This window comes from Beta vulgaris, chromosome 5, assembly GCF_026745355.1.
Source record: "Beta vulgaris subsp. vulgaris cultivar EL10 chromosome 5, EL10.2, whole genome shotgun sequence".
In the NCBI taxonomy this organism is placed as follows: domain Eukaryota; kingdom Viridiplantae; phylum Streptophyta; class Magnoliopsida; order Caryophyllales; family Amaranthaceae; genus Beta; species Beta vulgaris.
In genome coordinates, this window is record NC_079206.1 from 35058126 (window position 1) to 35070574 (window position 12449).

A 12449-nucleotide genomic window follows, 5' to 3' on the forward strand; every position below is an offset into this window, starting at 1 on the left:
TGAGGGAGAAGTGAGAGTATAAGGTTTGGTTTAGGATTTAGTGAGGGAGACGCGGAGTGAGGGAGAAGGGAGAGTATAAGGTTTGGTTTAGGGTTTAGTGAGGGAGAAGTGAGAGAAAGATTTGGTAGCACGCCTTTATGTTAGCGTTTGATTTATATTGCTGCGGTTTCTTTAAAAAACCGCAGCAATATATTAAAATATTATATTTTAATATATTGCTGCGGTTTTGTAAAGAAACCGCAACAATATATTTGGTTAAATAGTTTTGAAAATCTATCGTTGATATCTATTGCTGCGGTTTTGGCCTAGAACCACAACAAGTAGAGGAATCACAATTGGGGTTCTTGATCCGGGTTATACAAGCTTTGTGGAATTCACGCTACAAAGGTTAATTATAAATTCTTATGTGATCCTTAATTGTATAAGCATGTGATCCTGTTTTAACTGCTTATCAATTAGATTCATGAAATTCCGCTTATAGTACGTATAGAATCCTCCAGTTTTGCGAGATTCCAATCCCGCTTATATATTCGAAAGATACCCAGTCATTCCCCAACATTTATTTCATACCAAAACAATTGGCGCTAGACGGAGGGAGAACTATACCTTTAAGTATTAAGTCATAATTTTGCCAGCATACCACTCATTGATCCTAAGTAGACTTTAGGGGTGCCGAAAACTTATGAGAACAATGATCCACTAGGGAAAGCACCACTTGGTTTTCGACTCCCCAATCGATGGAGGGATCTTCCAAACCACCTGCCGAGAAGGGGAAGAGTGTTAATGAGGCCCCTCTACTAGGTATATTTGAAGCTCTCCAACACATGTTCACTCGTGAACATCTCAGGAGTGTAGCAGAGGTCTTCCAAGCCATGGCAAGCCAGACAACACTGACCGGTCAGGCCGACAAGCGTCTCTTGAGTAGGCCCCATAGCCTTATGAGAAAGATGCGTTCTGTGGCAACGGGCCGCCAGGGTGACTAAGGCCGGACTTGCCAGGATGAGTTGGAGAATTCAGGAACCACTATGGAGCCACTGGGAGGAAGAGATGAAGAAGAGGATCACTTCACTCAGATCCATTAATCAACTCAAACAAGAAGAGAAAGCGAGTACTGGCGAAGGTTCTTACCCATTACCCATAATTGACCAGCTGGTAGACTCCACTAGCGGTCATGCCTTGCTTAGCTTTATGGATGCTTTCTCTAGGTATCACCAGATTAGTCTGCTAGAATTTGACAGGTATCACTGATGCAGGGATTTATACTTACAAGGCTATGCCGTTCGATCTAAAGAATGTTGGCGCTACTTACCAGAAGTTGGTGGATAAGATCTTTGAGCACCAAAAAGGCCGGAGTGTGGAGGTATACGTAGATGATATCATTGTGCAAAGCCTCACCGAGGAGGCCCATGTCGTCGTCTTGGGAGAAACTTTTGCGACCCTCCGCAAGCACAAAATGAAGCCGAACCTCAAGAAGTGTGTGTTTGGGGTCAGTCTGGCAAATTCCTCGGCTTCATGGTTAGCGAGAAGGGGATAAACGCAAAACGGTAAATGTCAAGGCAATCAGCAAGCTTCCGAAACCAATAAGTATCCGGGATATACAGAAGATAACAGGGAGAATGACTGACCTAACTAGATTCATCTCCAAGTCTGCGGACAAAGCCCTACCGTTCTTTAAATTCCTGTGAGGGAACAAGAAGTTGGAATGGGGAGACGAGCAAAAGCAAGCTTTCTAAGAAGTCAAGGAGGACTTCAAAAAGTTGTCGACCATCACCCGACCAGAGTTAGGGGATAAGCCATAATTGTACGTCTTGGTATCTGAAAAGATGGTGATCGTTGTGTTATTGGAAGAGAAGCAAAGGCAGCAAAGCCCCAACTATTTCATCAGCCACGTCTTGGCGGGGGTAGAATAGAGGTATGAGCTAGTCGGAAAAATGTCATATGTCGTACTCATAGCGGCAAGAAATGTTAAGGTCATGCTTTGACTCTCATACCATGCAGGTATTCCCAAATCAACCCTTGGAGAAGGCTCTTGACAAGCTGGACACGACCGGCAAGCTACTCAAATGGGCAATAGAGCTGTCGGAATTTGACATTGAATAACAACCTCGCACGGCTATCAAGGACCAAGAATTGGCGGACTTTATTGTCGAAATAACGTATGAAGACATATATGAATCAGCAGGCACGTGTCAGATAGCAGTTGGCGGTTCTGCTGCCCAAACAGGCGTCGGGGCGAGGAAGTGACGACGTCTCCGGAAGGGGAAACATTCGAGTACGCTGTCCGTTTTGGCTTTAGAGCCTCCAACAACAAAGTAGAATATGAGGCAGCTCTGACCGGTATCCACCTGAGTATATCGGCGGGAGCCAGGAGATTAGCCATGATAACAGACTCGCATCTGGGATCTAGCCAGATAGAAGGCACGTACAAAGCAAGAGAACACGTCATGCAAAAGTCCTTGAGTAGGGTCAAGCACATAATAGCGGGATTGCAGAGCTTTGAAGTAAAGCTTATACCAAGTACAGAGAACATGGCGGCTGATTCCCTATCCAAGTTGGGCAACTCGAGTACAAGTAGTACGAAGCGTAGCGTGATGGTAGAAATACTGCCAGAAAAAAGTATTGACGCTGCCCCACCGACGGTAAACACAACTAGAGGAAGGAGTGGTACGATGATGTAACGGCCTAGAAACTGACGAATAGTTTATCGGAAGACAAGATGGGGGCCAAGAAGATTCGCATAGAGTCCATGTGGTACTGCATCATCCAAGGGCAGCTATACAGAAAGGGTCTCTCTCTTCCACTCCTAAGATGCATAACGACCCTTGATGCCACAAAAACTATTGAGAAATACATGAGCGAGTGTGCGGAAACCATATCCACGGAAAGACCTTGGCACTGAAAGCACTCAGAGCAGGATTCTATTGGCCCACAATGCTAGCATACGCACATGCCTACGTAAAGAAGTGCGACAAGTGTCAAAGGTTTTCCCCAGTGCTTCATTAGCCGACAAATGATCCGCAACCGATCCTCAACCCAATCCCTTTTGCCCAGTGGGGAATGAATATTATAGGATCATTCACACCGGCATCCGGAGGAAAAAAATTCCTAATTATGGGAATTGACTACTTCACAAAATGAATTGAGGCAGAACCGACGACAAAGATAACGACCAACTAGGTAAAGAAATTCATCTGGCAAAATCTAATCACACGATTCGGGATTCCCATGGGAATTATCAAGGACCATGGCGTCCAGTTAGATTGCAACCCCATCAAAATCTTCTGGAGCCGTTACGGTATTAAGTTCGCATACTCGTCAGTATGCCAGTCTCAAAGTAACGGTCAAGCAGAGGCAGCCAACAAGTAGATCCTGAACGCGCTGGAAAAGAAGTTGGACGATTTGAAAGGTGTCGGGGCAGACATGGTTCCAACAATACTATGGTCAAACAAGACCATTGAGAAGGAAGCTACCGAAGAAACACATTTCAGGTTAGCATTCGGGGTAGAGGGAGTGTTGCCGGTCAAAGTCGGATTACCCATTTGGTGGATCCTAAACTACGACCCTGAGTTGAACAATAAGTTGCTCAAAGAAGACCTAGACCTCCTACCGGAGGTAAAGCTTGCTACATAACTCAGGTCGGCAACATACAAAGACCGGATTAGAAAAGCATATAACAACCAAGTGTGAAGGCGGTCGTTAGAGAAAGGAGCCCTGGTACTCAAATGATTGACAGTCACATGAAAAGTGCATGCAAACGGTGAGCTAACATCTAACTGGGAAGGACCTCACTTAATAAAGGAGGAGATCGTCACAGGAGCGTACCGGTTAGAGGACATGTCGGGCAAACTGCTTAAGAACAACTCGAGTACTATGTCTAGTAGTCATATGAACTGCTTAGTTAGCCATAAGGCATTGTTGCCATTGAGTATTATTTATTTGACCGAACGACATTATTGTCGATAGTTGCATTATCTACTTATTATACGCATTAATTCGGGATTACTCGGGAATAACTGTTTTAATTAATAGAATGAGCATCTTCTGAAACTATTGTGCCAACAAGTTTTATAACGGTCAATGAACTACGCGAATTTATTGTTAATTGAAACTTTCCGTAAACAGAGCCCGAGGTCCTTGGCGATCAACGACCTACTAGGATCTGCCGACCAAAGGATCACCTTCCAAGAAAGGATAATTTCTCTGACGGTCAACGACCTACGTGGATCTGTCGTAAGGAAAAGCCTAATGTGGCCAGCATTGGCCATATATGGGAGACAAGTATCTAGCCGGTCAATGATCCATGCGGATCTGTGGGACTAAGAATATACGTTAAATAACAAAATTTAAACCAACACCAGAGTTTGGCAAAAAATTATAATTACACCCCTAGGCTACCTAATTGCAAAAGTAAGTTAAAACAACCCGCCACAGATGGCAAGGCCGCAAAAGAAGGAAAGAAGAAAGCCTAAGCAACATCGGTAGAGGGGAACAACTTCGGCAGTACCAAGTCTTTCCTTAGCCACAACTTTCCTCAGAAAAATAAACCCACACACTTATTCCTTTCTTCAAAATATAAAAATTTGAAATATCTTTAGAAAAAAAATATTATGTAAATAAAATGCAAAAAATTTATGCACGAAAATGCGAAACTCTAACTTATATGCCCTTCCTAAATCTACCCAAACTCTCATTAATAAACCTAAAGGCTCTGATACCACTTTGTAACACCCCCAAATTTCTCTCTTTTTGAATAATATATTTTAATATAAAACACTTGAGAAACTTGAGAGTATTACCGCCACGTGATAACGTTAAAGGCTAAAACTACTAACTACTAACTTAATAATGCAGCGGAATTAATAAAAATAACTTCTCTTTATTGATAAATAAAATTATTGTTTCTACTATGACAAAGGGAAATATAAAATAATAACTACTAAACTAAGCTATGTAGTACTCCTCACTAGCTCCCCATACGTAGTATGCATCAATCAACCTGTAAAATCTGCTCACCAAAAGGATAATCACAGGGACAAAGCCATAAAAAAAATGTGTGTCAGTAAAAATACTTAGTACATGTATATGCGGAAATTTAAATACTTTACTAAACATTCAAAATACTCATATAAACCTTCCTTGGATACTTGAAATAACTTGTATAATATAAGGTATATAACTTTAATAAAACTCCATTTCCTTGCCTAGGTACCTTTCCTAATGTGTGCACACCCTCCCTAGTTTATTATTCATTAATGAGTCTATTACGAGGGGAACTACCTTGTCCACATGACTTATACAAAATGTACATGGGTAAATTATCATAGCTACTGTTCCTGTTAATAAATAACAAGCCGTGGCTTCTTTATAATTGTGATCATAAAAGATCATATATCTAATAAAAATCTTTCGGAAATACTCCTCCTTAACAAAATAATAATAATTCTTGTATAAAAGTTTAGCCATATAAAGGCGTAATAAATACTTGAGCTTTGAAGTAATTTAAAACAAACACTAATGATACTAATGGTAATCCCAACAACTATACTGATTTCAGTTTAGTATTGTGACGCAAGTCAAGTAACTCACATATATGTATATTATGAGTTAATGATCACCTAGTATTCACGATGCAGTTCAAGTAATTAACTCACAAATATATGTATAATAAAAGTCAACGATCACCTAGTATTTGATAGATCAGAAGGATACACTCAAGTTCTAATGGTAGCTACAATTTAATCAAGCTGGTTATTCTACCTACAATTACTATAAGCATATGATCGACACCTATTATCACTTACTACCTGATTTATCTCTTAGTTGGTAAAACAATGACATATATATATTAATAGAGATCAAAAGAAATCTTAGTTTTGAACTTTAATAACAAGCGACACGTATTAACATCAAATTTATGTTGCTCATAGTTAAACTCAAATACAACATGTATTTCAATTTAAAGAATAAACCTATAAACATGATACTACACATGTCAAATATTTATTAAAAATCCACATATACACGCACCTTGAATAATAATAACTACTAGGGAGAAAATATAGAAGGTAGGCTAAGAGGGAAAGAGAGTTTAAACTTGAGAAAAGAGATTTATTTTTCAAATTTGGTGTGAAGAATATGATGGGTAGAAAACCCTGTTTATACTAATTGGGTAAGTAGGATATGAATAGGAATGGGAACTAAAAGATAGATTCTTGAGAAAAGATAATTACATTAGCTAGGATAAACTATCTTTTCTGATAATATAGCTAGAATAGAGGAATATTCCACAAGATAAATAGTCTAGATGCTTAATTAACCAAAAGATAAATGAAACAAAGTAACTAAAAGATAAAACAAACAAATTAAAAAATTAACCAAAAGATAAAATCACAAAAAAAAAACAAAGTTATCAACTTGGAACAAACTAAACTCACTGGCGTGAAGACTTCACGGTTTTAAAGATTTTTTTTTTTTTTTTTTTTTTTATAAATCTTTTGTAAATCTCTTCTAAATCTTTTTGAATTTCTTTTTAAAAAATACTTCTAACTACTTGGATTACAAGTTGTAAACTTAGGCCTAGTATATAATTTGGGCTAGAATTTATTTGAAAACCCATAATTTAATATAAAAGCCTATTTAAAACCTTAATAATTAATAAAAAGCCTTTTAGTATGTAAAACCTTTTTAAAATATAACTAATAACTTACTAAAAATACGGAGTATTACAGACTACCCCCTTAAAAGAAGTTTCGTCCTCGAAACTTAAAGCAAGCAATGCAAGAGACAAAGCAAGTAAGACACATATACCACCAACTTCCTATAAAAGTAAGTTGACTCACATAACAACTCATAAAACATGTCAAAAATAGGTCAAACAAATAGGTTCTAAGTCAACGCGCGAAACTCTATCGCATTCTACCCCCCTTAAAAGGAGTTACACCCGTAACTCTACTACTAACCTTCTGCTAACAACTCTGGATATTTTTATCGCATCAGCTCTGCTTCCCATGTTGCTTCTTCAGACTTCTGATTAGACCAGAGCACCTTAACATTTTAACATCCTATTCCGGTACTTCTAACCTTATGTCTAAAATCTTAATAGGCCTTTCTTCATAAGACAAGTTCTCATCAATTTGAACTGTTTTAGGTTGCAACACATGCGATTTATCTGGGATATACCGTTTCAACTGAGATATATGGAACACATTATGAACACGGCTCAATTCAGTAGGTAGGGCTGGCCTATAGGCCACTTCCCAACTCTATCCAATATTTCATATGGGCCTATAAACTTAAGGCTGAGCTTCCCTTTCTTTCCAAACCTCATCACACCCTTCATTGGTGATACTTTCAAAAGCACTTTTTCGCCCACTTCATATTCTTCTTCCCTACGCTTCAGATCAGCATAGCTTTTCTGACGATCTTGGGCTGCCTTAATCTTTCCTTGGATCATCTTAACCTGTTGCACGGTCTCTTCAATCAATTGAGGCCCAAGTACAACTGTTTCACTTATATCGTTCCAACATAATGGGCTTCTACATTTCCTACCATACAAAGCCTCGAATGGTGCCATGCCTATACTTGAATGATAACTGTTTTGTAGGAGAACTCTATCAAATCGAGATGATCTTCCCATGAACCCTGATATTCATGACACAAGCTCTTAACATATCTTCTAAGGTTTGTATGGTCCTTTCAGTCTGACCATCAGGGCTGGGTGAAACAGTACTCATCAATAGCTTCGAACCAAAGGCTTGTTGTAGCTTCTCCAGAAGTTAGACAAAAATCTAGAATCTCGATCAGACACAATATCTTTGGTACTCCATGTATCTCAATACATGCTTGATGTAGGCCTTAGCTAGTTGGTCCATCGACCATGTTGCCTTCATAGGTATGAACACTGCAGACTTGGTCAACCTATCGACAATTACCCATATCGTATCATTTCCAGATTTACCCTTAGGTAACGCAACAACGAAATCCATCGAAATAGAATCCCACTTCCATCCTGGCACATCTAAAGGTTGGACTTTTCCTTGGGGTCTTTTATGTTCACTCTTCACCTTTTGACATGTTAAGCATTTGGAAACAATTCCGCTATGTCCAACTTCATACGAGCCCACCAGAATTTCTTCTATGAATCCTTATACAACTTATCACCCCCTGGGTGCATCGAATATGGAGAATTATGACCTTCTTCCATGATTTTCAATTTCAAATCTTCACAAGCTTCGGGTATACACCACCTTCCTTCCATTCTTAAACTTCCATCTTCATGAATTTCGAAGTCTCCAGCATGACCCTCCCTCACCTTTTCCTTTATCTTTTCCATCTTTTCATCTTTTAATTGAGCTTCCCTAATTTGATCAAACATCGAGGGTTGAATGGTCAATGTACTAAATATTTTCTCTACTTCCCATATTGCATAACTTCAAGATTCTACTTTGAAAGTCTAAACACAGTTGATCTGCCACCACCATAGTGCTTAAGGTATGACTTGTCTTCCTACTCAAGGCATCTGCCATACATTGGCTTTCCCTTCATGGTATTGGATATCCAAATCGTAGTCTTTTATGAATTCTAACCATCTCCTTTGCCTCATATTCAAATCCTTTTGGGTGAAAATGTATTTCAAACTCTTGTGATCTGTGTATATCTTACATGTCACCCCATACAAATAATGACGCCAAATCTTTAAAGCAAAGACTATTGCGGCCAATTCTAAGTCATGAGTAGGGTAGTTGACTTCATATGGCTTAGTTGCCTTGATGCATAAGCAATGACTCTTCTATTTTGCATTAAAACACACCCTAGACCATGTTTAGATGCATCACTATATACTTCATAAGTATCACTCCCATCAGGCAAGGATAACACAGGGGCTTGGGTTAGTCTTTCCTTTAGGATGGTGAAGGCTTTCTCACATTCTGGGTCCAAATAAACTTGGACTCTTCTTCATAAGGTTGGTCATGGTCGGGCTATTTTCGAGAAATCCTTAACAAAACGTCTGTAATAACCTGCCAGACCTAGAAAACTTCTTATATCAGTCACATTCTTTGGAGTAGGCCATTCACTAACGGCTTCAATCTTTGTTGGATCAACGGCAACACCCTCCTTAGAAATGACGTGGCCTAGAAATGCCACTTTTTCCAACCAAAACTCACACTTCGAAAACTTCGCATACAATTGCTTTGTTGGAGGTTGACAAAATTATTCGGAGGTGTTTCTCATGCTCTTCTTTATTCTTAGAGTAAACCAATATATCATCTATAAATACTACCACAAATTGGTCTAAGTATGGCTTAAAAATTCTATGCATGAGATCCATAAATACTGCTGGCGCTTAGTCAATCCAAAAGGCATTACTGTAAACACATAATGGCCTAACGCTCCTAAAAGCGGTCTTAGCAATGTCCTTATCAGCAATTCTTAACTGATGATACCCTGACCTTAAGTCAATCTTAGAGAAAATTCCAGCTCCTTTTAGTTGGTTAAGCAAATCATTGATCCTTGGGAGAGGATACTTATTCTTAACCATCACTTGGTTCAACTCACGGTAGTCAATGCACAACCTTAGACTACTATCCTTCTTCTTTACAAACAATACAGGCGCACCCCATGGGGATACACTGGCCTTACGTAGCCCTTCTCTAATAACTCTTCTAATTGGGTCTTAAGCTCATTCATTTCAGCTGGAGCCATATGATATGGTGCTTTAGATATTGGGCCAGTTTCAGGCATTAGGTCTATGGTGAGCTCCACCTCCCTTATTGGAGGCATCCCAGGGATTTCTTCTGGAAAGACATCCAAAAATTAATTAACTACAGGAATATTCTCCATCTTTCTCCTTCTACTCCCAACTTTTGTATACTACACAAGTACAATGGATACCCCTTTCTTATACAGTTCTTGAGTTGCATAGCAGAAATCATTCTTGGACTGGGCTTCTGACTGATTTTTCTATAGGTTACTTTGACTCCTTTTGGGCCTTTCAACGTCACTTTTTGGGCTCTGCAGTCTATTTGGGCTTTGAATCTTCCCAACCAATCCATTCCCATAAACAACATCTAGGTCATCTAACTCGAATTCAATTAAGTCTGAAGGAAATTCTAGCCCTACCATAGTCACTAAAACATCTCTATATAGCTTAGACACGTTAATGACATCTCCAGAAGGTATGACCATATCCATGCTTATAAGTTCCAGTTTTCCAACTTAAGTTTTTCCACTAAGGTTTTGGAAATAAAAGAGTGAGAAGCTCCTGAATCAAATAAAATCTTAACTGGAATAGAAGAGATGAAGAAAGTACCAGTCACTACGCCCGCAGTCGTTTCAGCCTCACGATTGCTCATGACAAACACTCGACCTTGATTATTTGTCTTAGCCTGATTGTCTCCTCCGTTCCCATTCTTAGGAGGAACACGATTATGGGTCACTGATTGTTGTTGGAGTCCTTTGTTCCCATTACCTCCCTGATTCTGGGTCGGCTTAGGATTTGCTGATGTTGAGTCTTTCTGGAAGCACTCATATTCTCTATGGCCTAACTTGCTACAGATCCTACAAGTTACCAGATTTCCTTCACAGTCCTTCCCTGGGTGGTTTCTTGGACATCTTTTACAGTAGTAGACTCTCTTGACTTTCCATTTTCAGATTGACTACGATTGTTGTTATTCCCATTACTTTTATCATCCTTTCCTTGCTTGAATCCCCCATTAGTATTTTGACGCTTATCTCCACCTTGAAATCCATTACTAGACCCCTTCCTTTTATCTCCAGGATTCACTTCCAGCTCTTCCTTTGATCCCGAATAGATGGGCAGCTCTCCCTACACTTCTCAAGGCTATTAAAGTTAGCCCCTCCCAATTTCCCTTGAATGGACAAGGTCAACCCTTGCTCAAATCGTTGAGCCTTCAAAACTTCAGTTGGAACCATTTCAGGTGCAAACCTCATTAACTCTATGAACTTAGAGTAGTATTCATTGACAGTCATGGTCCCCATCCTCAGGTTGGTAAACTCTAGGCACTTCTTTTTCCTTAAGTGAGGTGGGTAAAACTTGGTTCTCAAGGCTTCCTTAAATTGCTCCCACCCAAAATCCTCTTGAGTCGCTAAAGACTCCTTCCTTTGGGACCACCATAAATCAGCTTCCTCTCTTAGATAGTATGTAGCATTGTTGATCTTTAACTCATCATTACACCTAACAGCAGTAAACAGTTTATCAAACTCTCTAATCCAGTTCTCAAGACTGGCTGGGTCCTCTTTTCCATCATAGACAGGTGGATTCCTAGAGGCTACTTTCTTAAACACCTCGCCAGCTAGGTCAGGCTCTTGTTGACGGTTCAGTTGAGAAGTCATAGCCTTAGCCAAATTCTTGGTCAGAGAGGTCAACTCCTTAAGAGTTGCTCGAGTTTTGGATCTACTTCTAGGTCTACTGGCCATTTCTTCCTAGGTAAGAAACAAACTACTTATTAAGTTATCCTACTAAATTTGTAGTTCATACAACAATCATGATTCATAACATGATTGAAAAATTGCACATAAAAAGAACAAACTAGAATTTTATTTATTAATCCTTGAAAAGGAATGCTAACATTGATAAGGAATAGTAGTCTAATTACAGAACTACTAATTATTAAAGCTACTAATAAATCTCCATCCTTATGAATAGGAACGGATGATAACATCCATACTTTGCTAGACAAAATGTCATATAATTATTCATAAGAACAATAATATGATTGTAAATACGGAAACAAAGAAAAAATTTCAAACTATTTGTATTTTCGAAATAAGTATATATGGATGTATGTATGTATGTATGTATGTGTGTGTGTGTGTGTGTGTGTGTGTGTGTGTGTGTGTGTGTGTGTGTGTGTGTGTGTGTGTGTGTGTGTGTGTGTGTGTGTGTGTGTGTGTGTGTGTGTGTGTGTGTGTGTGTGTGTGTGTGTGTGTGTGTGTGTGTGTGTGTGTGTGTGTGTGTGTGTGTGTGTGTGTGCGTTGTGTGTGTGTGTGTGTGTGTGTCTGTGTGTCTGTGTGTGTGTGTCTGTGTGTGTGTGTGTGTGTGTGTGTGTGTGTGTGTGTGCGCGTGCGTGTGGTGTGTGTGTGTGTGTGTGTGTGTGTGTGTGTGTGTGTGTGTGTGTGTGTGTGTGTGTGTGTGTGTGTGTGTGTGTGTGTATGTATGCATGTATGTATGTATGGAAAAATTAATCGAGGGAGTTCCCAGGAGAGAGAGGTGCGGCACAAACGACCAACTTAAGTACCAAGTCTTTCCTTAGCCACAACTTTCCTCAGAAAAATAAACCCACACACTTATTCCTTTCTTCAAAATATATAAATTGGAAAATATTTATACTTGTAAATATAACTTTAGAAAAAAAAAATATTATGTAAATAAAATGCAAAAAAGTTATGCACGAAAATGCGAAACTGTAACTTATATGCCCTTCCTAAAT

At 39.3% G+C, this 12449-nt stretch overlaps 1 protein-coding gene across 1 annotated transcript; it reads right to left on the reverse strand.

Annotated features, from left to right (window-relative positions):
- Window positions 1–10779: 10779 nt before the first annotated feature.
- On the reverse strand, window positions 10780–11436 carry LOC130591396 (uncharacterized). Its single transcript, XM_057394702.1, has one exon. The coding sequence runs from the start codon at window positions 11434–11436 to the stop codon at window positions 10780–10782; it is 657 nt and encodes a 218-aa protein (XP_057250685.1).
- Between the last annotated feature and the right edge of the window lie 1013 nt (window positions 11437–12449).

What these genes read in the sequence shown, in the direction of transcription:
- LOC130591396 (XM_057394702.1), bottom strand. Translation starts at nt 11,436, where the DNA reads ATGGCCAGTAGACCTAGAAGTAGATCCAAAACTCGAGCAACTCTTAAG.